We start from the raw sequence: 24,497 nt of genomic DNA, 5'->3' as shown, positions 1-24,497 counted from the left end.
AAGAAAGGTGGGGCAATGGGAGCTAAATTGGGAGTTTTGAAATGGGAAATGAAAGGAATGGGGAGGTGGAATCTATTTTCAGAGGCTAGGGCTGTGTGGGTGAGAGGGGTGTTGGTGTGATAAACAAAGCTTTAGACCTGCAATCAAAAGACTCTCAGTTCGACAACCAGATTTGATTTTTAATAACAGTATGGCCATGGCTTGTCTGAACCTGTTTCCTCATCTGTAGAATGGGGATAATGCTTGTACACTTCAGCTTGTAGGGCTGGGAGGGTCAAATGGGATAATGTACTGTTGTACATTAAAATGTACCATTTAGATGGTTCTAAAATGCCATCTCAGTGACCCCAGGGGAACACTAAGGACCCCATTTTTGTGTGGGGAGGAATCTGTGCAGACTCTTTGTTTCTATCTACCACCACCTCTAGGCTCCTGTTTCTATTCTAGAGATCCTGAAGTCCCTGTCTTTCCACTCCAGTCTTGTGAATGGGGTTAATACAAAGGAAAGGCACTCAGGGCAGGTATGATAGAAGGCTATTTTGTGGAGGGTAGGTCAGAGCCCTATAAGAATATTGGCCAGGTAGCACAGCGAGTAAGAGCACTGGCCCCAGTGTTGGGATGTCTTGGGGATCGAATACGGGCTCAGACACTTAGCACCCACCCAGAAACACCTGGCCGTGTAACCTTGAGCAAGTTACTTAACCCCAATTGCTTTTTAAAAAAAAAAAAAGAATATTGGGGGGTAGAATTGTGGAATTTGGGAAAGCTGTACTGAGGATTTGCCTAAAGAGCCTGGTTTACTCCAGTCATTCCAGAAACATGGTTTAGTAGAAGCAGCAAACTACTAGTAGTAGACAGGGCAGGTAGAGAGATTTCCATCAAAATCCTGGGTCCCTGACCTGCATGAGAGTCTCTTTACTCAGCCAGACAGTGGCCTTGGCATTGCTCTCCTGCCTGAGACCCCTAGTTTATTCCTCCTGGCCAAGGCATATTGGGAAACTCCACCTCTGACCTCACCCACCCAAAGGACCCAGATTCCTTTCTTGAAAAATCCATGTGAATTGATGAGTCTATTAAGCACTTACTATGAAGAAGGCAGTAGGCTAATAATTGGTGATATAAAGAAAGGGGAAAAACAGTCCTTGCCCTCAAGGAACTTCCCTTCTTTTTTTTTTTTTTTTTTTGCCTATTGGAGATAATTGGGGTTAAGTAACTTGCCCAAGGTTACACGGCTGGTTTTTTTGTGCGGGTGTTCAGTGTCTGAGGCTGGAACTGAACTAGCCACCCCAAGGAACTTCCCTTCTAAGGGGGGAGACAACATGCAAACAAATACATACCAGTGAGATATCCTCGGGATAAACTGGAAATAGCCTCAGAGGTTTTCAAAGTGCTAGATGAATGCTTATCCTTAGAGGGGATCCTTATTCTAATAGAGGCTAGACAAGATGGGGAGAGGAAGCTCCCAACTCTGTGAGTGACTGCAGTGAGTGTGTGTGTTTCAATTCTAGCTCTACCATTTACTTCATGACTGATTTTGGGCATTGTCCCTTAATCTCTCAGGGCCTCAGCTTCTTCCTCTGTAAATAGGGGGTTACAGACCTACACGGTCTGTCAGCTCTTCCAGTTCTAAATTTTATTGCTAGTCCCAATCTCAGAGGTGAGGACACAAGAAAAGCAGTGACATGGCTGGTCTCCTTACCTCACATGAAGTGTTTTCTCCCCTACTCAAAGCTGCTGCACAGCCCCAAGGATGGCCCTCCAATAACATTTAACAAACATTTGTTAAAGGCCTTCTTATGAGAAAGGCACGATGTTAGATGTTGAGGATTACAAAAATAAAATAAGATATGGTCTTTGTTCTGGTCTCAAAGCACTTACAGGGGGTAGGACAAGTAAAGAGATTCTTATTTTTAATCTTTGCATCCTCATTTGGCAGTGACTGGCACACAGAGAATGTTTAAAGAGTATCTGAGGACTGAGTGCTGATTATCCTCACAATTGGATCATTCCCACCTTTTGCGCCTTTGTTCCTACTCACAAGTTGCTGAATAATGGTAGAGAAAGTCATACAACTGTTGTGACTGTGTACACTACAAATTTATATTAAACAACCTCAACTGGGCCCTCACTGCTGCTAGGCTATCCTATTAGACCTCCCTTATCAAGTTCTACTGAATCATTTCCTATGCCTGAGCGATAGCGCAGTGGATAGAGTGCCAGGCCTGGAGTTCGGAAGATCTGAATTCAAATCCAGACTCAGACACTTTCTAGCTGTGACCCTGAGTAAGTTACTTATCTCTGCTTACCTCAGTTTCCTCGTCTGTAAAATGAGCTGAGGTGGAATTCCAACTCAGGTGTTTCTGACCCCAAATCCTCCATTCCACCTACTCACTTCGCTTCCTCACGGCTCCACTAGGCAACACAAAACTTTCTAAGTCCAAAGGAGATGCAGCTCTCAGAGATGCCTGCTGCGAGGTTTAAAGCAGCCTAAGACCTGGGAAACAGCCCCACGTGACTCACCAGTGGGTCATTTAACACCTTGGAGGGCACGTGGACGGATGGGCGACTGCTCGGCACCTCCCCCTCCAGAGTCATAGGCAATGGGTCAAGGAACATCAAAGTTGCCCTCCCAGGGCGCGGGAGCTGAGAACTAGGACTATGTCCACCGCAGTGGCGTGCGTGCTCCTGAGCCGGGCGGGGGCTGCCATGCATGGCGGGGGCCATCGGCTGTGCGGGGTTTGCTGTCGCGGTTGCTAGGGCCCCGGGCGGCCGCGGGGTTCTCGGTGGCGGTGGAGCGCTCCCTGGCGCCGGCACCGGGCATAGACACATTCCGCCTGAGCGGCGGCGGCGCCGGGAGCCCCGTGCAGGTGACCGGCTCCAGCGGCGTGGCGGCCGCAGCCGGGCTGCACCACTACCTGCGCGACTTCTGCGGCTGCCACGTGGCCTGGTCTGGCGCGCAGCTCCGCCTACCCGAGCCGCTGCCCACCGTGCCCCAGCCACTCACCGAGACCACGCCCAACAGGTAACGGGCGGGGCTGGGGGGAGCTGGGCGAGGAGGCGATCTCGGGCCAAGCCTCATTCCCCCCCCCCCCCCCCCCCCCCGCTCTGTGCAGGTACCGCTATTACCAGAACGTCTGCACGCAGAGCTACTCCTTCGTGTGGTGGGGCTGGGAGCGCTGGGAGCGAGAGATCGACTGGATGGCCTTGAACGGCATCAACCTGGCGCTGGCCGCCGTCGGGCAGGAGGCCGTCTGGCGGAGGGTGGGTCCGGCCCGGGCCGAGGCGGGGACCGAGCTTGGCCCGGCGCTTCTCTGCTCTTCTGCTTCTTTACCTGTCTCTCCCTCCTCTTTCCTCTTCCCTCTCTCCTCCCTCTCTTGGTCTCTTCTTTCTTTTCCTCCTTTCCCTCCTCCTTCCCTTCTCCTCTCCCTCTTTCTTTCTCGACTTTTCCTTGCTTTCCTTTTCTCCCTCACCCTCTTTTCTTCTCTTTCCTCCCCTATCTCTCCCTGTCCCTCTTTCTCTCCTCTTTCTTCCTGTACCTCCATGCCTCTCTCCTTTTCTTTCTCCTCCCACTGTCCTTCTTTCTTTCCTTCTCGTTCCTCTCCTATCTCCCTCTTTTTCTCCTTTGCTTCCTTTCTCTTTCCCTCCCTGTCTTACTCCTCTTTCCTTCTCTACCATCCTCTCCTCTTCCTCTCCTCTTTCCCTCTTCCAGCCCTCTCCTACTCTCTCTAACGCTGTCCTTTTCCTCTCCATTTCCTTCTCTCATTCTGTTTACTTTTCCTTCTCTTCTCTTTCCTGCCTGTCTCCCCACCTCTCTTCCTCCTCTCCTTCATTTGGAGGAAAACAAGTTATTTCCCTTCGCTAGGGCTCAGTTTCTCTCTCTGTAAAAGGAAGGGTTGGACTAGAACGGTCCTTTCAAACCCTGTCGTTCCTTGAGTCTATTCTAACTTGACCTGATTTATCCCTTACTCAGTTGTCCAAATATATGTTGGGAGGGGTGAAGGGAGAGGCACTCAGGTACATTTCGAAAAGTACTAGACTAGGAGTCAGAAGATTCCCCACCCAGACCCAGGCCTCAGTTTTCTTCTCAGTCAGATGGTATAATACTACCTACCCTGTCCTAATCTTATAGACTTGTGAGAATGAAATGAAATATGTATTGAGGTGACTTCTAAACTGAACGAGGTGTTCTTATTGTTGTTATCTCTCTTTTCCCCAGGTGTACTTGACTTTGGGCCTGAATGAGACAGAGATAAATGAATACTTCACTGGCCCAGCCTTCCTGGCATGGGGGCGCATGGGCAACCTGCACACCTGGGGTGGCCCCCTACCTTCCTCCTGGCACCTTAAGCAATCTTACCTGCAGGTAATGGGGCAGTGGAGAAGAGGCTTCCCTGGGCTGAGTGAAGGGGCTACTGGTGATCCTGACCCAGCTGTCCCTCTTTTTGTCCTTCTCAGTACCGGATTCTGGAGAGGATGAGATCTTTTGGGATGAAGCCAGTGCTCCCTGCATTTGCTGGACATGTCCCCAAGGCATTTACTAGGTGAGTTTACTGAGCAAGAACAAGGCAGGACTATAGATGGCAAGTCTCTGTATGAAGCAAAGGTCCTATCTGGGAGAGGCAATAAAAAGCACGCTAAATCTGGTGTCAGATGACCTGGGATTGAATCCTGCTCATCTGTGTGACCTTGGGCAAATCTCTTAATCTTTCTACTCCTCATTTCCCCTTCTGTACAATCAGGAGACTAGACAGCCTTTAAAGACCATCCCTTCCAGTGCTCAGCTCATCTTATAAACCCCCCTTCAGAGGACAAGACATTCCACTGCCTTTTTCTAGAAAAAGTGTAACATGATAGAACAAAGAGGGAACCAAGGTTTAAGTCCCAGATCAGACACTTGTTAGTCATCTTGGACAAGTCACAAGTCACTTCCTTTCTCTGAGCTTTCATTTTGTAATCTGTAAAGTGGTAGAAAATCAGAGCTGTATCATTTCCAGCAGTGTTTATAGATTTGGAACTGTGAGGGACTTCAGAGGTCACCTCTCCAGTTTGAGACCTTCCCTGGTCACCTCCATGCCGTCTGGCCAGGTGCTAGTGCCTTTCCACCAAGGTGTCCTGGTATCTGCACCTGAATGTAAGTAGTGCCTTGTGTCTCCTCTGTCGGGATATAGATCTTGGGGACAGGCATGTTTCCTTTGTCTTTGTATCCCCCCATCTGTCACAGAGCAGATACTTGTGAAGTATTTGTGGCCTGATTAAACTGATAAAGCAATTTAAGTTATAAAAACTTTCTTCACCCAAACAGTCCCAAGAGGTAGGTAGGATAAGTGTTGTCATCACCATTTTACCAATGAAGAAACTGAGGCTGAGAAAGGTTAAAAGTGACTTATCCATCGTCACACTGCTAGTAAGCGGTAATAAGAGCTGACGCTTTTATAGCTTTTTAAGGTTAGCATCCATTGACATCCATTATTTCACTTGCACCTCACAACATCCCCACCAGGTTAAGTGCTACAGTTATAATCATCACCATTTTACAGAGGAAACTGAGTCTCAGAAAGCTTGTGGCTGCCCAGGGTCACTTAGTAAGTGCCTGCAGCAGGATCTGGACCCTGACTCTGTCCAGAAGAAACTCTTAGGAAACCCTTGTTACAGAGGGTACTCGTGGGATCACTTGCCTTGAGCCTCTCCCCAGAATCCTTGCCTTTGCTCTTCCCTCCCTGCCTTCCACTAAGTATCATATGATTCTAACTGTGAACTGGTGACCACGTTAAGAAGTTATTTTATCAACATTGTTCCAAAAAACAATGATTACCTAATTTAGGTTTCTTATCATGGTGTCTGTGAATTTGTGTTTTTTTAATGTGTTTTCATAGACTTAGTTTCCTTTGTAACTATCGTATTTTACTTCATACATTTAAAAATATTATTCTGAGGATAGCTCTATAGGCCGCAGCAGACTGCCAAAGGAGGTCCATGTCACAAAAAGGTTACAAAGCCTCACTGTTCTGATGGTTAATCCCTGAAGGAGGAGATACTTTGCCACAAAATAACAGCCAGTGTGTTAAGGTTTCCTGAAGGTGAGAAAAGGGACAACTCCTACCCCCAGTCACCCAACTTCTTTCCCAGGAGGGTCACTTTGACCTCAGTCCAGTCTCCTGCGTAGAGTCTCTGTGTGGGGGTGGGGAGGTGCCCTGGTCACATTTTCTCTCCTTCACCAGTATGATCTTGCCTCTGGTCTCTTCCACCACCTCGCCTCCATCACTCTTCCTCTACCATTGTCTCTTCCTTCCCTTCCAGGGTGTTCCCTCAGGCCAATGTCACCAATCTGGGCATGTGGGGCCACTTTAACTGTACTTACTCCTGCTCCTACCTCTTGGCCCCAGAAGATCCCTTGTTCCCAGTGGTTGGGAGCCTCTTCCTGAGGGAGCTGACTCAGGAGTTTGGCACTGACCACATCTATAGTGCTGATACCTTCAATGAAATGGAGCCCCCTTCCTCTGAGCCAGCCTACCTGGCTGCTGCCACAGCGGCAGTCTATGAGGCCATGATTACAGGTGAGGAAGGCAAGGTGCTGAGGCTATTTGAGGGAGGTGGACGCAGAGGGCAGGACATCCCAGGAGGGATCAGAAGAAGAAGTGAGATGGGGACATCAGGGGAATGTCAGCTAAGGAAATAAGAGGTTTAGGGTGAGTGTGTGAGGTGTCAGGAGGGTGGTGGTGAGTATAAGCCTGCTGTTAGTGAATGTGAGCCAGTCTCACCTCAGATCCTTACCAGCTGCATGACCCTGAGAAACCATTTAACTCCCTGTGAGCCTCAGTTTTTTCATCTGTAAAGTGGGCATAATAATAGCACCTACTGCCCTGGGTCACTGTGAGGACCAGATGAAATAATAATGTTTGTCAGTTGCTTTGCAAAGCTTAAAGCCCTTGCCAGATGTGAGCTGCTAATGTGTTCCCTGCTCAAACCCTGGCCCAGAGTTCACAGATTCATTACAAAACATCAGAATGGGCTTGATGCCTTCTGCCTCTAGCATTTACTGTTTGTGTGACCTTGGGCAGGTCCCTTTAGCCTCTGGGAGGAGCCACAGACTCCTCATGTCCCAAGTGCAGGAGTCAGACTAAGTGGCCTCTGAGATCCACTCCAGCCCAGTGTCACCCTTTTTGTATATGGGGAGGTGACTTCTGAGATGCTACAGCTACCGAGTGACAAGGCTCAGGCTGGAGCTCAGGTCCCCTGACTCCCTCTGCTCACTATCTTTGCCCTTTGCTTGGGAGTCTAAGCCCCGTCATTTGGAACTGCTTTGTTCCCTCCCAGACAATCCTTTTCTCTCCACTCTCCATCATTCCTGTTCATTTGGGAGGCATCAGCCTCTCCAGCTAATGGCTGCTTTCCTCCTGCCTACAAACCATCCTCAGGATCCCTCCCTCACTCTCCAGCCCTGATCACTCTCCTCCCTCTCTTCCCTTTGTTGTGGTTGCCCTCCATGAGAAGCTGCCTGACCTGAGTGCCTCTGCTCACCTCTTCTCCACTCTGCAGTCTGGCTTCTGACCTTGTGCCTCAGCTGAAACTGCTCTCTGTGGTCCGCAATGATCTCGTACTTGCCAGATCTGGTGGTCTCTCTTCCATCCTCATCCCTCCTGACTCTCTGCAGCCTTCTACACTTTCATCCACTCTCTTCCCTGGGTACTCCCTCTCTCTAGGTTTGTGGGACACTGCTCTTCTGTGGATCCCCTCTTACTTAACCTGGCTGGTCGCTCCTCAGTCTCCTTACCTGGGACTTTGTCCAAGTCTCACCCACTAACCCTGGGTGTCCCACAGGCCTCTGTCCTGGCCTCTCTTCTCTTCTGGCTCTATACTGATTTCACTTGGTGATCTCATCAGCCCTCATGGATTCAACTATGATGTGCTCCCTCTTGATCATTCTCAGATCTCTGTATCCTGCCCTAACTTCTCTGCTGACCTCCAGCCTCACATGTCCAACTGCCTATTGGACATCTCCAGCCAGATAGCCCATCAGTGTCTTAACGCAGTATGTCCAAAGGTGAACTCCTTGTCTTTCCTTCCCAAACCCTCCCATCTTCCTAACTTCCCTATTACTTCAAGGGTATTGTCATCCCAGGCTTATAGTTTCAGTGTAATCCTCAGCTCCTCACTTTCAGATGTCAAAATCCTATCACTTCATAGCATCTCCATATACAAGTCCTTCTGTCCTCTGACACTGCCCCACCCTGATCCAGGCCCTCTCCACTTCACCCTTGGACATTTCAGTAGCCTGCTGGTGGTCAGCTGGCCTTCAGTGCCTTCCCCTCCTGCATTCAGCTGCCATATGGATCTTAACCTCCAAGTCTGACTCAGTGCCAGTAGCGCTCATCACCTCCAGAACCAAATATACTTGGTACTGATATAACTACTGTCTTTGGCTTAGATATCTCCCCTCCAGCACCTTTCAAGCATCATTACACTTCCCTCCATCCCACTTACTCTGATCAATGACACTGACCTTCCTGCTACTTCTTTTTTTGGGGTTTTTTTTAGAGGGCAACTGGGGTTAAGTGACTTGCCCAAGGTCACATGGCTAGTTTGTGTGTTAAGTGTCTGAGGCTGGATTTGAACTCAGGTCCTCCTGACTCCAGGGCCAGTGTTCTATTCACTGTACCACCTAGCCACCCTCTTCTTGCTACTTCTTGAACAAGATCTTCCCTCTGCTGACTCTGTGCTGCCCCTCCTGCCTGATATTTCCTTCCCCATCTTTGTCCCTCCCTGGCTTCCAGCTAATATCCTGCCTTCTACGGGAAGCTCTCCTGAATTCCCTTCATACTGCTGCCTTCCTTCAATCCTGTGTATATCTTGTTTGTACACAGTTATTTGTATGTTGTCTCCCTGTTAGACTTTGAGCTCCTTGAGAATAAGGAGTCTTTTTTCCCTTTATGTGTATCTCCAGTACTTAGCAGAGACTGTTGCACACAGTAGGCATTCATAAATGCTTGCTAACTGACTGACTAGGTAGAGATTCCAAGATTCCCTAGAAGTGGAGATGAGTCAGAAGTGAGGCTTGGGTGTATCCCATGTAGGTGCATTCCATGTAGGATGGCTCCAGAGGGTCCGGGGTCAGGGGTAGTGAGGCTATAACTTCTTTCTAGGCTTGGAGTCCCCTTTGGGAGAGACTCACATGTTTTCTTCCTCTCACTAGCAATCCCTTCTACCACCCCTTATTCCTACAGTGGATGTTGATGCTGTGTGGCTTCTCCAGGGCTGGCTTTTTCAACACCAGCCATACTTCTGGAAACCTCCCCAGGTGAAGGCTGTGCTGAAGGCTGTGCCCCTTGGCCGTCTTCTCATCCTGGACCTCTATGCTGAGTCCCAACCTGTCTACTCCCACACTGACTCCTTCTATGGCCAGCCATTCATCTGGTGCATGCTGCACAATTTTGGGGGAAACCATGGGCTATTTGGGGCATTGGATGCTGTGAACAGGGGACCCTCAAATGCCCGTCTCTTTCCCAATTCCACCTTTGTGGGTACAGGCATGGTCCCAGAAGGCATCAACCAGAATGAAGTAGTTTATGCCTTGATGGCTGAGCTGGGCTGGAGGAAGGACCCCTTGCCTGACCTAGGGTCTTGGGTAGCAGGCTTTGCAGCTCAGAGGTATGGGACTCCCCACTCCCATGCAGAAGCTGCCTGGAAGCTGCTGCTGCAAAGTGTCTACAACTGTTCTGGTGATTTGTGCACTGGCCACAACCGCAGCCCACTGGTGAAACGCCCATCCCTTCACCTGGACTTCTCTGTCTGGTATAACAGGAGTGATGTGTTTGAGGCCTGGAGGTTGCTGCTGGAAGCAGCCCCAGTGCTGGCAACCAGCCCTGCCTTCCGCTATGACCTGCTGGATGTCACGAGGCAGGTGGCTCAGGAGTTGGTGAGTCTGTACTATGGGGAGCTCAGGACAGCCTTTGAGGCAGGAGCAATGCCGGCCTTGCTCACTGCTGGAGGCCTGCTGGTCTTTGACCTACTGCCCTCCCTGGATGAGCTGCTGGCCAGTGATGAGAGGTTCCTTCTAGGAGGCTGGCTGGAGCAGGCCCGAAAAATGGCAGTCAGTGAGGCTGAGGCCTGGCACTATGAACGGAATGCCCTCTACCAGGTGACCCTGTGGGGGCCCACAGGGAACATCCTCGACTATGCCAACAAGCAGTTGGCAGGACTGGTGGCTGGCTACTATGCTCCCCGATGGAAGCTCTTTGTGGAGATGCTGGTGAAGAGCCTGGCCGAGGGCACCCCCTTCCACCAGAGCCAGTTTGAGAATGAAGCCTTGCTGTTGGGTCAGAACTTTGTCTTGGGAGGGGAGAAGTTCCCTACTCAACCTCAGGGTGACACTGTGGACTTAGCCAAGAAATTTTTCCTCAAGTATTACCCAAGGTGTCAAGCAGGAGTTGTGTGACCCACCCCCTCACCAGTACCACCTGGGACCTCTAGCAGTTCCTTGTACTTTCAAGCTTCCTCCTAGGATCCTAAATCCTGTCAGTGGCCAACTTGGGACCCCTAGGAGGGGATAGGTTATAAAACCATGGACAGTTCTTGGTGAGAGTGTTTCTCCCTTGCTTACAACTGGACTGTGTCTGGTTCCTAGGGTCAGGAACTGGACTGGGCTCACTGAAGAGACCCTTTAGCCATGGTGCAAGTCTGGGATAGATAGTGGGTCCCATGAATTGAGAATAATGGAGCAGGCTATCCATGCCATTCTCTCCTCTACTCCAGAACTGGAAATTAAACCATTGTTTTTTGTCTCTGTGGATCAGTAAATCACTACTTCAGCATGTCTGTCTAGACCTGTCCTCAGAGGAGCCAAGCAGCAATGTGTATACATAGAATAATAAAAGTGGATATAACTGGCAAAGCCCATTCACTCCCTCCCCTCCACCCAGCATGGAAAGCAGCTAAATTTGACTCCAGGCATCTGTCTCTTCCCTCAGTTTCCCCCACCCAGCTTTCAGAAAAGAAGAGGCTTTTCCCTGTGATGCCTGTCAACAGATTAGGCTTGGGGAAAGAGGGGGGAAAGTACAAATAAAGGGGCAGTGAAAGCTCACTGGCCTTGAGATAATAAAGTAGACACAACACAGGAGGCTGGGGGCTTGAGAAAAAGGAGGCGCCCTTGGGGCCCAAGGCCTCAGATTTCTTCCACTGCCCCTCTGCCTGTCTCCCAGTCAGTCTCTCCTTGGTCTCTCCATCCTGGCTTTTTCTATGGAGCGGAAGGTGGTTCTCATCACAGGCTGCTCCTCGGGAATCGGTCTGCATTTGGCACTTCGCCTGGCGGCAGATCCTTCAGGCAGTTTCAAAGGTGGGAAGAGCAGGGGCCAAAGCCCTGCTGTGGAGGTGGGACGGGGAGATTTGTTTCCTCAGGGAGATCCTAAATCCAGGCAATCCATCTTCCCACTCAGTGTACGCCACTCTGCGGGACCTCTCATGTCAGGGCCCGCTGTGGGAGGGCGCACGGGCTCGAGGCTGCCCTCCAGGCTCCTTGGAGACGTTACAGCTCGATGTGACTGACTCTGGGTCAGTAGCAGCTGCACGAGACCACGTGACTGAAGGTCGAGTGGACGTCCTGGGTGAGATTACCAGGACCCACCTGGGTCCCTTTCCCTACTTAGGCAGAGGAGGTGCAGGTTCTCCCTCCTAGAACCATCCCTTACCCTTCCCAGCCACGAAGAAGTTGGAGGTGCTTAGGGATCCGGGGACACTTTGGAGTTTACATTACCATGTCTTATCTCAACTTCGTTCTGTCTCACTTCTAAACACTTAAAAAAAAAAAGTGTTATGAACACTTCTGTTGAATAGTGTTTTCTGCCTGAATGAAACTGAGCTGGAAGGCGTGGAAATCGGAGGATGCCGAAGCCTGGTTGAATTGGGGAGGTTTGACCCGGGATGTTCCTGACCCCGTGTAACGCAGCTGGGGAGGAGGGGAAGTAGTAGGGTCGGGACAAGGCATGGGCTCCTCTCTTCAGTATGTAATGCCGGCCGTGGCCTGCTCGGACCTCTGGAGGCCCACGCGGTAGAGGCTGTGGGCTCCGTGCTGGACGTGAACGTGGTGGGGACAATCCGTACGCTCCAGGCTTTCCTTCCGGATATGAAGCGACGCCGCGCGGGCCGGGTGCTTGTCACTGGGAGCGTTGGCGGCCTGATGGGTGAGTTGGGATGCCAGGTGCTGATGATTATAGGGGCACACGAGACGATTGTGGGCACTGATTGGGCGTGGGGATTGGGGCATCCAGGTTTTAGCTCACCTCGTTCCTCCTGGCTCCCACAGGCTTGCCCTTTAATGCAGTTTACTGTGCTAGCAAGTTTGCCCTGGAGGGTCTATGTGAGAGTCTGGCTGTGCTGCTCCTACCCTTCGGGGTCCAGTGAGTAACCAGAATACCTTGGGGCACCCCAATTCCCTCCCCCTCAGAGACAACTCCAGGAGTACTGTCCCACTAGAAGCTCTGCTTTAGACTGCGCCCACTTTCCCTTGCTAAAAGTTTAGAGTGGGAGTAACTCCAGGTACAGTATCAGCGAGGCCTTGGACTCTGCCACTTCCTAGCTAAGTAGCAATTTTTCAGGGCTCAGTTTCCTCAAATGCAAAACAAAAAAATTGCTTCTCTAAGGTCCCTTCCAGCACAAACGTTCTATTATTACTCATGGACACACATCACTTAGGCGCCTAGCCATCGCCTAATTCTGGAGGAGGAGAGTAAGGTGAGGGGAGGGTGCCGGGCATACATAGAAGGCCAGAGGGTGGAACAAGAATGACCCCCCATTCCCAGCCGCTGTTTCTGCTCTCCCAGCATCAGCCTCATAGAGTGCGGCCCTGTACGCACCGCTTTCCAAGAGAAGCTGGAGGGGGGTCCTGGCGGAATACTGGGAAGCGCCGACCTGGAGACTCGAGCTCTCTTTTCCCGCTACCAGCGCCACTGTGCGCGGGTCTTCCGGGAGGAGGCACAGGACCCAGAGGCCGTGGTGGAGGTAGGGTGTGGCGGAGACTCACCACTCTCCCGGAGGCGGGGCACAGGGAGGATCTGAGGAGGCCCAGAAACAGATATCTGCGACGTGGAGCGAAGACCACTGGGGCTGGGTCCTGTCCGCACTTCTGCCCCAGGTTCTTTCTTTCCCACCCACCTCAGGTGTTCCTCCGGGCGCTTCATGCCCCTAGCCCCGTCCTGCGCTATTTCAGCACAGAGCGCTTCCTGCCACTGGCTGGGCTTCGCCTCTCGGATCCCAGCGGCTCTCAATACGTAGATGCTATGCACCACGCTGTCTTCTCCGAGCCTGAGGAAGGGGAGGCCGGTAGTGGGGCCGAAGGCCTCGACAATCCCTGAATTAGAAGCGTCCTTTTTTCACCCCGACACATACCTTCAATAAAGTACCTGCCCGTATCATCTAGCCATTGACTGGCTACCATTTTTCCGAAACAAGTTTTCCAAAAGGAAGCAGGGGTGAGGGCTTGTAGGAGGGCGCTCTTCAGATGACAAAACAAACATTGGGAAATTAGAATTTGGGGGGGGGGGGGGGGAGGAGATTGGGAAAACAAAAACTTTTGATTGGGTAACAGGTTGGAGCAGGTCTAGCTACTTTATCAGTGTATGGCTTGAGGCAAGTTATTTCTGTTTTTCCTATGTAAAATTAATTCATGAAACAAGCGTTTTTTGAAGCAACTACTGTGTCTAAATCCATGTGCAAAAATTAGGAAATTGGACTAGGTCGTATAAATCGGCACTGTCAAACACTAGGGGGGGGGTGCACTGAGTTTGGCCTGAACCAGATTAAAATGTAATTTGGAAATATTTAGTAAAATAAATAATAATACACCATAGGTAATGTTAGTGTGGTTTTCTAAGTCAATATGCAGCCAAAAGTATCCTTATGTGCGGTTTAACAACTCCATTTCTTTTTGAATCTGACACCAGATATAGATGATTCCTTCTAGCACTAACAGTACTTGGTTTTAAGTCACTTAAGAACATCAAACTTTGGTTATTAAATCTGTTTGAGCCCCAGTTTTCTTATGTGAAAAGTAGAGAAACCAGTCTTGCCTATCTTATTGGCTCTTGTGGCAAATCATTGAGACAATGGGTGTAAATGAAATATTAAAAGTATAGAGCCCCTGAAAATGTGAGCAGTCATTACCAGGAAAGGAGTGGGGACAAGCACTGACTAGAGCCAATACATCCAGTTCTCATTCTCCATCCTCCCCACCACTCCCTGCCCAGCTGATGGAGAATGGCCCCTCTAATCCCCTACCACAGCTTTTTTCCCCAGAAAAGCTGTTTGGGCAAGCTTGGGAGGGAAGCTACATGTAACCCCAAGAAGACATCTATCTGGCTGACTGCCTACCTACCTACTCCGTAGAGCAAAGTCAAAGGGAAAGTTTTCCCTGGACACATGTACTTCCATTCAAGGCAGATGGCTGAATAGGAGAGGACTACTGATTTACCCGGCAATGGACTTTGACCCCTGGAACCAGAGCCTAAGTCTGAGGGGGTCTATGAAGGGTAAGTATACACTGCCACATAAGGGACAAAAGAGAAAGTATAAGATTCCAGGAAAAGGATCACCTAAAGGGAGTAGGGGGCTGTGATCCTTAAGCAGGAATAAGGTATAAAACCAATGACCAGCAGAGAAAAAGAAGTACAAGGAATGGATTTAAGGAGGAGAAAAGGGAAAACGGGAATGGAGAAAGCTGCAAGGTTAAGGGTGAGGAGAGTGAAAAGAAGATAGGGACCAAAGGAAGGCCTCTGGTGGGCCTGAGGATAGAGAGAACAGCTTGGTCCTTATGGGACTGATCCTGTTTCTTCCCAGGATTATTCCTCTCCTACTCTTTCAAACTTCTTTACTCTTCCTGGGGCCTTCTCAGGTCCAGACTTTTTCCAATAAACCAGTCTAGGACCCTGAAATCATATGGAAGGGCAAAGGTTGGCCTTTATTCCTGTGGCCTGGAGTGATGGGTTGTACAGACTGAAAAGATTTTCCAACCCTTAGTGAGGGGGCCATTGACTTGGATTATGTCCCAGTGGATAACCACTCAGTAAGCACTTGGTAGGCACAGAGAACAGAAAAACAAAATGGCCTCAAGGAGCTTATATTCTATGGGGGAGACATATACATATATAATATGTAATATATGTGTGTATTCATATATACACCCCCTCCCCAAAATGTATCCTCTTTTGGGCACCTCCCCAAAGGACAACTACTACTTACAGGGTTATGGGGTACCTTGTGGGTCCAGGATTTTAACACTAGAGTTCACAAACCTCTACTAAACAAGTGACAGAAAGCCAGTAGACATAATTTGCTCAAAACAAAGACATTCACTAAGATGGCATGGCAAGAACAGAGGCTACAAAACAAGCCCCACAAATCCTGAGACAAACACATAACGGCTGTGGGAAGAACAGATTTAACTTGAGTACAATGGTAGTAAGGCACACACACGAGGCAAAACCCAAAATTCTGATACCGAAGGGCTTCCATGGAGGAGAGCCTTACCCCTGAGGATAGCAGCATGTGTTGGGGAGAGTCCATTTTTTAAAAGGGCTTATGGTTCTCCTCCTCTCTGCAGAGGAATTTCTGAGTCCATAGCTAGCTCTTTGCTGCCGAAGGTCTCACTCCTTTAAGGTGCTTCCTCTCTTGGGCACGGAGAAAACATCCCTTCACTTTATATCTCTCTGGAAGGGATCTCTGCTCCCCAGGGTTCCTTGAATTCTTTCAAAGTGACTCTCCAACTACTGAATGGGTTGTGTATTTCGTGGTTTTGAGTTAATCAAAACAGTTACTCTGGGTTGTATTCACTTGAATTGCAGAACTATATATTCAGGGCTAAGCTATAAAAGACTTTATAAAGCTTCTATAGTTAATTTTTAGCTCAACCAATGGTTGACCAACGGCTGGTCCTTTGGTTTCAAAATGAGAAAGGTTCTCCAAAAGGGATTGACAGGGTGGTAACATTTTATTAACACCTCATTATCCGTCTCCGTCAGCTGGAGAGAAGCGTGTGTGTGTGACTGGACCATATGGCCTCAGAGGTCCCTTCCAACTCTACACCTACGATTCCGTAACTCACTTCTCAGAAGTTCTTTAGCTTTGGGTGTAAAAAGACCCAATCCAATTAGTCTCCAAGACGCCCTCCAGTCCCGACAAAACGCCAGACTCCACCCGCCTCCGCCCCCTGAGTTCCTTTACTGCCCACGTGATAGCCCCGCCCTCTCCAGCATCTCGCGAGATTCTCACTCTCGGTGGGGGGAGCCCGGGATAGCAAGGATTTCTCCGAGTCCAGAACTACGAGCTACCTGATTCGGGACAGGAGCACTTCCGGTTGGACCCTGGGGAGCGGCGGTAGCTGCAGAAGAGTCGGGAGAGGGAGCGGCCCGAGTCTGGGGGCTCCGTGAGTACCGGGGAATTAAACCCGGGCCCGGAGCCACTGACAAGCCCGACCTGTCACTGCCTGCAGGTGGCCCCGCCCCTTGGAGACAAGCTCCGCCCCTTGGAGACAGCTCGCTTTTTCCACGTATTTTCTCTCCTCTGGGAAGCAAAGGGAGACGAGGGTCCCAACTCCTGGGTTTCCTGTGTCGCCGTTCGGCCCCAGAGCCAATGCCTTCTTCTAGTCCATCCCTGCGACGTTATTTCTCTCTCTAAGACCTCCCCCTTCCCAATTAAACAAATCTCATCGCGCATGCGCCAGTGTCCCACTGGGGTCAGGATTCTAGGTCGCTAGTGGAAGTTTACGAATGCGTAGGCAACCCTAATGAGGTTGGGGAGGTCTAGCCCCGTCTTTGGTTGAACCCTTCGAGTTCTCGGCAACACGGTCTAGGGGCCATTTACAGATTGATTACTCGTGCTGTGTACTTCCATCCCCATCCTCGAGCTTCTCACTTGTGTTCTCCCACAGGTGCCATCAAGGGGAACCATCAGTGACTTGATCAGTGGTGGTGACTTGTGGTCAGTATGTCTGCCTTCCGATCCGGCCTCTTGGTGCTGACATCCCCTCTGGCAGCCCTGACCCCACGCCTGGCACCCATTCTGACCTCTGCAGCTCGCCTGGTGGAGCAGACTCTGTACGTCCACCTGCAGCCTGGCCTCAGTCTGGGTGGGCCGGCCCAGCCCCACTCCAGCCATGTGCAGGCCACTGTGGAGGTCATCAATCTCATCACGGGTCTCTATGCTGGTGCTGATGCCTATAGGCACTTGGACATCCGAATCCTGCTGACCAACATCCGTACCAAGAACCCAAACCCCCCACCTTCACTTGGCTCTGTGCAGAACCTAGCCCATCCCCCTGAAGTGGTGTTGACAGACTTCCAGACCCTTGATGGGGGCCAATACAACCCAGTTAAGCAACAGTTAGAGCGATATGCCACCAGCTGTTACAGCTGCTGCCCACAGCTTGTCTCTGTGTTGCTCTACCCAGATTATGATCCAGGAGATACTTCTACAGACCCATCAGTACCCTATTCCTCTGCTCTTTGGTCAGCCTCCCCCATGCCTAGATCTCCTAAACACCTACAAGGCTACAACCATGTGGTGGTAGGGGGAACATTTGACCGACTGCACAACGCCCACAAGTTGCTGCTCACAGTTGCCTGCCTCCTAGCTCAAAAGAGGCTTCTGGTTGGAGTAGCAGACAAAGACTTGTTGGAAAGTGAGTAGATGAGTCTGGGGGTTGACTTGGGGTGGGGAGGTTGGCAGAGTAGGGGAAGATAGACTTTAATGTTCAAGTCTTGGGAGTGACCTTTGGCTGTGTGTACTTTATTCTCTTTCTTCCTTTGAAATTGAAATGTGGGTGGTATAGTCCAAGGCCATACGCTGAGCTTCAAAGGCCATATCTCTGTCTTTTAAACTCCTCCAGGTCTCCTCTATCGTGATCTCCACTTTCCTAGTTGGCAGGTACCCTGATCAGTGTAGCTTCCTCCATTAGTAATCATAGTTCCTTCCTCTACAGCCTGCTTGAATGCTACTTTTTTCAATCAGTCCCAACAAAAACAGACATCTAGGTACCCTCCCTCCCAATCATAACCACCCTGTTCCATATTTAGTTCTCTCCATTATCCCTCCCCCCATCAACATACCTTCTTTTACCTCCCTTCTTGCTCCATTTTCTCTCACTTCTTCCCATAGATAAAGTGCTCCGGGAGTTACTCCAACCATATACAGATAGGGTGAAACATCTGAGTGAGTTCCTGGTGGACATGAAGCCATCCTTGGTCTTTGACATAGTCCCCCTCCTAGATCCCTACGGTCCAGCCGGCACTGATCCTTCCTTGGAATGCTTGGTGGTTAGCGAGGAGACTTACCGTGGGGGGTTGGCTGTCAACTGCCGAAGACTTGAGAATGTAACTCCCATGGGGAAATGGGCAGAGGGAGTGGCTGGGAACAGGAGGGTAGGCAAATATATGTTGGAGTGGGCTCTCCAAAGAATTATGGGAGGAGTGATACTTTAGAAAGATACTGGGAGTGGAATAGAAAAGCTTGCAGCTCATATGCCAATTCCTGGGTTCGCTGTGGTTGGGTCCTTAATTTCACCCTCTGAGTGGTTTGTATGGCTTAAAAATGAACCTTGGGGGCTCAAGGCAGAGCTCTGTTGTCTCCACTTTAAAATATCACCCCTTATTGCCTTTACCTCTTGCCACAGGGGATAGAAGAGCTGGCTCTGTATCAGATTTTGTTACTGAAGAACCCAGACCACAGTGAGAGTGAGGAAGACAAAGTTAGTTCCTCCAGCTTCCGTCAGAGATTGCTGGGAACCCTCCTTCGACCTCCCAGTGTAAATACCTTCTACTTCCAGGGGTTAAAAGTGCTGGCTCCTCCTGAAATGGGGAGTACTGGCTCTTAGTGGGAAAAATACCTTTATAGGGGGAGCATACATGCACACACAGGCCATATGTGATTGTCTTGATCTCAGTTTTCTAATCTCCTCCTAGATGGCCCCTCCATCCTTGACTTTTTCTCCTTTTTCTCCTTTTGGCAGAAGAGATCAGACCTCCCCTCCAATATTTATGTAGTGGGGCTGACGGGGCCGAGTGGCTCAGGAAAGAGTTCAGTGGCCCAGTTACTGCAAGACAAGGGGGCAAAGGTCATTGATAGTGACCAGCTGGGGCATCGGGCCTATGCACCTGATGGCCCTGCCTACCAAACTGTGATAGAAGCCTTTGGAACTGGTATGTCTTCTAGAGGAAAGATGAGGTGGTTGGAGGGGCTGAGAGTACAGAAACACCACAATTCTCTCACTGAAGTTCTTATGTGGCATCCTAGATATTCTCCATGAAGATGGCACCATCAACAGAAAAATTCTAAGCAGTCGAGTGTTTGGGAACAAGGTGAGTGCACTAATCTTTAAGGTTATGTGGCTCACATGTACTCCCCTACTTCCCATGAACCATGCATCCTTGACTCAAAGGTCTTTTCTCTTTCCCTTACCCCTGGAAATTTCTGTCTTTTATTGGTAAGAGGGGCGTCTTTTAGTCATCTTCTTGTAGGTCCCCATCACTTCCTTGCAGTTTATTGCTGCAAACCTAATAGCAGCTGGCTTTGTCACAGGGTTTGGACTAGCAAATAACATCTTCCCTGGTCCTCTCTTTGCTATTAGAAACAGCTGAAGAAACTCACAGACATCGTGTGGCCAGTCATTGCCAAGATGTGCCAAGAGGAGATCAGCAAAGCTACAGCTGAGGGTGAGTATGAAGGACAAGAGCTTCAAAGGACTGGTAGGAAAGTTTTCCCTCGTCCCCTTCCCCTACCCACACCTCCATTCCAGGGCCAGGGTATCCTGCCCAACTGCCAGGCAAGCACATCCTAGGGAATCTCTGATCCAGGGCAAATGGCTGTGATGAGAGATCAGTAGAATGACTGGGGTCCACCTGCAGGGAAGACCATATGCGTGATTGATGCTGCCTTGCTGCTGGAAGCTGGCTGGAACAACATGGTCCATGAGGTGTGGACAGTCATTGTCCCAGAGAAAGAGGTAACTGGACCCTTCCTATCTCCCCTACCTCAGCCCCCATTCTGGGCTCCTGAATAGTTCCTGTCATCTTACCAGGACACAGAAGTATCCTAAATGACAGGCTTTATGTCTTCTAGGCATTAAAGCGCATCATGGACCGAGATGGTCTTAGTGAAGCTGCTGCCCAGAGCCGCCTACAGAACCAAATGAGTAATCAGCAGTGTGTGGACCAGAGCCATGTGGTGTTGAGCACACTCTGGGAGCCACACATTACCCGAAAACAGGTAAGGGGATTGAATAGGAATCTGAGGGGAGAAGAGAGGGGTCCTAGTGAGCTCCCTTTGACTAATATGCCTTCCTTCACACAATCTTCCTCTGAAGGTGGAAAAAGCCTGGACTCTTCTGCAGGAGCGAATCAAAAGCCAGTAATTCACTCGTGGAGGCTTCTCCATCTGATCCTTGATTAATGATTGATTAATGTGGTGTGGGAGAGCCGGCACTGGGCAGGTCCCGCCCTCCGAGGGGAGGGCTCCTGGGTTACTCCCCAGGAGCTGGGCCCAGACAGATGCGGTGCTGGGCAGGTCAGAATGCGGTGCGGTGGGGCAGATTGGAGGCTGGGCTGGAGGCACAGGCCGCCCACAGAACCCCAGCACCCACGGCAGGGCTGGAGGAAGGGCGCAGCCCATCCTGCTTGGTGTGTCTGGGGCCCCAGGGCTGGCTGGGACCAGGAGTGAAGATATGGAACTAATTAAAACCGAATTTTCCTGTAAGGCGCTGGCTTACTGTGCTCCTTGCTCCCTGGGAAGGTGGCTGGGTGAGCCACACTTAGAGGTCCCAGCCCAAGTTGTGAATGGGGTCAAGGGGTTAGGAGGCTTCGAGGCCCCGCTGCTGCCACCCTAGGACTATAACCAGCCTGCATCCCTACCGCTGTAACGGAGCCCGACTAAACCTGTGGGGCATTGTGGGAATTGTAATCTCTGAATGGCCAGGAGGGAACGCTTCCTCGTAAAGCAAGCGCATGAGCAAATGAATTCACTAGAAAGTCACCCAACCCCCCCCCCTTTTTTAATTAACGTAGACCACTCGATTCTCAGAAAATCTTGACTTAGGGGAGTGAGTGTCGTAAGACAGGAATAGAGAAGGCCATTACCGCTTAATACTTTAATTTCTGGACTAACACCCTTTTTAAAAGCCTCGGTTCCACTTTACCCTTCTCCCTGCGCAGGCGCGGCGCGCCTTCCTCTTACGCCTTGGGATTGGTGAGCTACAGCCCATGTGGGCTCGGGCCCCGCCCATGGGGGGGGGGCAGCGCGCGGCGTTTCCGGTTCGTTCGGTCTGACAATGACGGAGCGGGGCGCCTCTCCGGAGGACCCCTGGGTCAAGGCAAGCCCCGTGGGCGCGCACGCCGACAAGGGGAGGGCGGGTCGGGCACGTGCACGCAGGGGGAGTGGGAGAGCGGGGTTTTCCCCCACTTCCCCCCAGTTCTCCCTGCCTCGCCTTCAGGGGCTCGGGGCTGGGGGCTGCGGAGACAGCCCTGGCCCCCCGCGTGCCCAAGTGGGGAGCCGAGAGAGCGGATTGTGTGTGAGTGTCTGCGGCGCGGAGGGCGGGGGGCAGGGGCGGGGGCTGCGCCCGCAGCCGGCTCCGGCGGGCCGGAACCTGAGCGACCTCCCTATCCCTGCAGGTGGAGTATGCATACGGTGACAACAGCCTGGACCCCGGTGAGTGGCCCAAGTCTGGGTGACGCCGCCCCCGCCCTCTCGGGGTGGTGGTAGGATGTGCCCCGGCCTCCAGGTGTCCGACGGGGGAGGGAAGTAATGGGTCTCCTCCTTTTGTGCAGTCTAAGTAGGAGCTATAAGGGTTTGGAAGGCAGTGACTATTCCAGAGCTGTTTGGTGGGAGGGAAATTGTCCCGGGGTCCGGAGGCCAACCTCAGTGTCCAGCTAGTGCCCAAGGGCCTAATTTTTCTTCGGTGCCTCTCCCTTTCAGGGCTCTTTGTAGAAAGTAACCGAAAGGGGAGTGTAGTGTCCAGAGCCAATAGTATTGGCTCCACCAGTGCTTCTTCTGTCCCCAATACAGGTAAGCAGCCACCCCCTTATCCTCATTTCCATTCATCTTAGGTTCTTTCCCTATAAGAACTCCATTGTTTCCAGAGACTTGGGGGTTTCAAGAACTAATTTTCCCACTAACATATGAAGCATGAAGGTCATCTTAAGATTAGGATTCCCCCACCCCTGAAATCCAGGCACCTCCCTTCCAAGGCTTCTTGTCCTGCTTCTTTGTACCATTCACACGATAGACACCTTACCACTTTCTGACCCAACAGATGACGAGGACAGTGATTACCAACAAGAACCCTACAAGGAGTCATATAAGGACAGGAGGCGCCGAGCCCACACACAAGCAGAACAGAAGAGGAGAGATGCCATTAAGGTGAGGGGGGAACCCTGAACCCTTTGACCTCATTCTGGCAAACTATGGCCTCCTAGAATCCAAGGTTGAGTTGTCTGTCACGTGACCTGTATACCAAGCAAATATATAGCTTCTCAGCCTTGACTGACACCCTTAACAAAGTGGTCAGTTGATTCCACTTATGGAATGTCTCCTGTGACAGCTTCCCTTTACTGTCTTTTCTGTGGGTACTGATTGGATGTCACAGTAGAAAAACTTCCTGATGGAAGGCATTAGTATAACTTAGATACTACAATGATCCTCTTCTTTCTCCTCCTCAGAGAGGCTACGACGACCTTCAGGCCATCGTCCCCACGTGTCAGCAACAGGATTTCTCCATTGGCTCCCAGAAGCTCAGCAAAGCAATTGTTCTTCAGAAGAGTATGGGACTGAGGACTGAGGGGGTATAGAGTGGGTGGGAGCAGGTACCAAGGGATATAAACTAGTAAGAGGAGGGAAAGACATAAGGACATGGTCGTGCCACTCTTCATGCTTAACCTATCATGTTTTCTCTCCAGCCATTGATTATATCCAGTTTTTGCATAAAGAGAAGAAGAAACAGGAGGAGGAAGTTTCTACACTACGAAAGGATGTCATGGCCCTGAAAATCATGAAAGTGTAAGTAAGTGGAGGAAAAGTAAGGCTGAGAGAGAGAAAGGAGAGAGCCCTTTGGGACAAGTATTTTGGCCATCATTTTGGTGTATAAGCAAATGAGTCAACTAGATATTGCAGTGAGCCTGGAGTCAGGAACATACAAGTTAAAATTTAGCCTTGTGATCTTTCTTGGTCATCATTTTACCTCTGCCTCAGTTTCCTTAACTGTAAAATGGGGATGATATCACCTATCTCCCAGGGTTGTTGTGAGGATCAAATTTGTTCATGGCACTTAGAACTAGCACAGTGCCTGGCATAGTAGGCTTAATATATGTTTGTTTCCATCCTTCTTTAATGAATGCAATAACTTTAAAATCATATTAGATCAAACTCCTTCAGGGTAGAGACTGACACAACATAACCCTGGAAAGGATATCAGTGATTGTTTTAGTCCAGTAATCATAACCACTTTCTGCAACTGGGCCTAGTTAGTTGAAATTGGATGCACCTAGACAATCCTATAAACTATTGCAATGTCATTATTTTCTTATGACCAACTGATATTAATGCATTCCTAACTCTGGTTTTAAAGACTGGCAGGGGCCTCTGAGGACTGTGAAGTAGGCAAGGGGGAGAAAGGATGATGTTGATACATACCATTGTCTTTTTTTTGGTTTCAGAAACTATGAGCAGATTGTGAAGGCACATCAGGACAACCCGCATGAAGGGGAGGACCAGGTCTCTGACCAGGTCAAGTTCAATGTGTTCCAGGGCATTATGGACTCTCTGTTCCAGTCCTTTAATGCCTCCATTTCTGTGGCCAGCTTCCAGGAGCTGTCAGCCTGTGTCTTCAGCTGGATTGAGGAGCACTGTAAACCCCAGGTGTGCTGAGACCACAGTAGGGTGGGATGAGAACAGTTTGGTTGACAGCAACACCCACTCAGCTGAGCCCCTTCAGGCAGGGTGGTCTAGGTCACACTGTTAAAAATTGAAAGTTGGTGGTGGTTTTTTCTTTCACTAGCTCTGTGATAATGCTAGTATAAGAAATTCCATTAGCAGTGTAGATTGGGAGCAACTAGGTGGTAAAATAGAGCGCTGGCTCTAGTCAGGAGGATTTGAGTTGAAACCTGACTTTGGACCCTGGGCTTAACCCTGATTGCCTCACCAAAAAAAAGTAGATTGGCACCTGCTATGCCACTTAGTCATAGTTGGTTGGGAGCTTTGAAAGTTTTAAGTGACTTACCTAGAGCCACTGTATACCACAGGTGGTACTTGAACCCTTATTTCTATCCACCTCTAGTTTCCTTTGCATCCTTTTCTCTTATACTTTCATACCCTCTTACCACCACCACCACCCCTCCCCCCCCCCCCCCCCCCCCCCCCCCCCCCCACCTCTTCTCTCCCCACAACAAAAACACCCGAAAAAATCAAACACCCCGAATTGACAAACTGGTCAGTATTCCCTATTCTACCACTTGTAAAAACAACTACAGCCC

The 24,497-nt window shown here is 50.2% G+C and overlaps 4 protein-coding genes across 9 annotated transcripts in view; all 4 read left to right on the top strand.

Moving 5' to 3' along the window:
• Positions 1-2,901: 2,901 nt before the first annotated feature.
• NAGLU (N-acetyl-alpha-glucosaminidase) lies at positions 2,902-11,170 on the top strand. Of its 3 annotated transcripts, XM_069067646.1 has the most exons (6): positions 2,902-3,022; positions 3,114-3,261; positions 4,217-4,363; positions 4,456-4,541; positions 6,298-6,554; positions 9,222-11,170. In XM_069067646.1, the coding sequence occupies exons 2-6, from the start codon at positions 3,199-3,201 to the stop codon at positions 10,430-10,432; spliced, it is 1,764 nt and encodes a 587-aa protein (XP_068923747.1). In that variant the 5' UTR covers positions 2,902-3,022; positions 3,114-3,198; the 3' UTR covers positions 10,433-11,170. The 3 variants fall into 3 exon arrangements, with proteins under 3 accessions (XP_068923747.1, XP_068923748.1, XP_068923749.1); XM_069067647.1 differs by lacking the exon at positions 3,114-3,261 and having other exon boundaries at positions 2,907-3,022; XM_069067648.1 differs by lacking the exons at positions 2,902-3,022; positions 3,114-3,261; positions 4,217-4,363; positions 4,456-4,541 and adding an exon at positions 6,042-6,077.
• Positions 11,171-11,192: 22 nt separating this feature from the next.
• On the top strand, positions 11,193-13,771 carry HSD17B1 (hydroxysteroid 17-beta dehydrogenase 1). Its single transcript, XM_069067649.1, is given in 6 exon segments — positions 11,193-11,415; positions 11,417-11,597; positions 11,994-12,173; positions 12,296-12,389; positions 12,813-12,990; positions 13,149-13,771. Coding segments are annotated over 6 exon segments (1,011 nt in total). The 5' UTR covers positions 11,193-11,232; the 3' UTR covers positions 13,344-13,771.
• A 1,532-nt stretch (positions 13,772-15,303) lies between these two features.
• On the top strand, positions 15,304-20,730 carry COASY (Coenzyme A synthase). Of its 2 annotated transcripts, none has more exons than XM_069067633.1 (10): positions 15,304-16,408; positions 16,913-17,662; positions 18,139-18,296; positions 18,653-18,784; positions 18,989-19,178; positions 19,273-19,337; positions 19,607-19,691; positions 19,884-19,981; positions 20,098-20,244; positions 20,342-20,730. In XM_069067633.1, exons 2-10 carry the CDS (start codon positions 16,969-16,971, stop codon positions 20,387-20,389), a joined length of 1,617 nt encoding a protein of 538 aa, XP_068923734.1. In that variant the 5' UTR covers positions 15,304-16,408; positions 16,913-16,968; the 3' UTR covers positions 20,390-20,730. The 2 variants fall into 2 exon arrangements, with proteins under 2 accessions (XP_068923734.1, XP_068923733.1); XM_069067632.1 differs by having other exon boundaries at positions 15,309-16,408; positions 18,139-18,353.
• Positions 20,731-21,225: 495 nt separating this feature from the next.
• The window catches only part of MLX (MAX dimerization protein MLX), a 4,372-nt gene continuing 1,100 nt past the window's right edge, over positions 21,226-24,497 (top strand). The window contains exons 1-7 of one of the 3 annotated variants that reach the window (XM_069067643.1): positions 21,226-21,343; positions 21,642-21,678; positions 21,946-22,035; positions 22,283-22,389; positions 22,689-22,788; positions 22,926-23,025; positions 23,682-23,883. In XM_069067643.1, the coding sequence (XP_068923744.1) occupies positions 21,302-21,343; positions 21,642-21,678; positions 21,946-22,035; positions 22,283-22,389; positions 22,689-22,788; positions 22,926-23,025; positions 23,682-23,883 (678 nt within the window). In that variant the 5' untranslated portion in view covers positions 21,226-21,301. Of the gene's footprint in view, positions 21,542-21,641; positions 21,679-21,945; positions 22,036-22,282; positions 22,390-22,688; positions 22,789-22,925; positions 23,026-23,681; positions 23,884-24,497 lie in introns of all 3 variants that reach the window. The other 2 variants (XM_069067642.1, XM_069067641.1) reach the window with 2 other exon arrangements.

The sequence above is a fragment of the Petaurus breviceps genome, unplaced genomic scaffold (assembly GCF_028583685.1).
Source record: "Petaurus breviceps papuanus isolate PSGF00001 unplaced genomic scaffold, PetGlider_PUasm1.0 90750, whole genome shotgun sequence".
Lineage (NCBI taxonomy): Eukaryota > Metazoa > Chordata > Mammalia > Diprotodontia > Petauridae > Petaurus > Petaurus breviceps.
The sequence above is the reverse complement of the archived record's forward strand: the minus strand, read 5'-3'. Positions and strand labels throughout refer to the sequence as shown.

What these genes read in the sequence shown, in the direction of transcription:
- NAGLU (XM_069067646.1), top strand. Translation starts at nt 3,199, where the DNA reads ATGGCCTTGAACGGCATCAACCTGGCGCTGGCCGCCGTCGGGCAGGAG. An exon ending in TTAAGCAATCTTACCTGCAG is followed by an intron (nt 4,364 to 4,455) that starts GTAATGGGGCAG and finishes TGTCCTTCTCAG; the next exon opens with TACCGGATTCTGGAGAGGAT. An exon ending in GTCCCCAAGGCATTTACTAG is followed by an intron (nt 4,542 to 6,297) that starts GTGAGTTTACTG and finishes CTTCCCTTCCAG; the next exon opens with GGTGTTCCCTCAGGCCAATG.
- COASY (XM_069067632.1), top strand. Translation starts at nt 16,969, where the DNA reads ATGTCTGCCTTCCGATCCGGCCTCTTGGTGCTGACATCCCCTCTGGCA. An exon ending in CAGCAAAGCTACAGCTGAGG is followed by an intron (nt 19,692 to 19,883) that starts GTGAGTATGAAG and finishes GTCCACCTGCAG; the next exon opens with GGAAGACCATATGCGTGATT. An exon ending in TCATTGTCCCAGAGAAAGAG is followed by an intron (nt 19,982 to 20,097) that starts GTAACTGGACCC and finishes TATGTCTTCTAG; the next exon opens with GCATTAAAGCGCATCATGGA.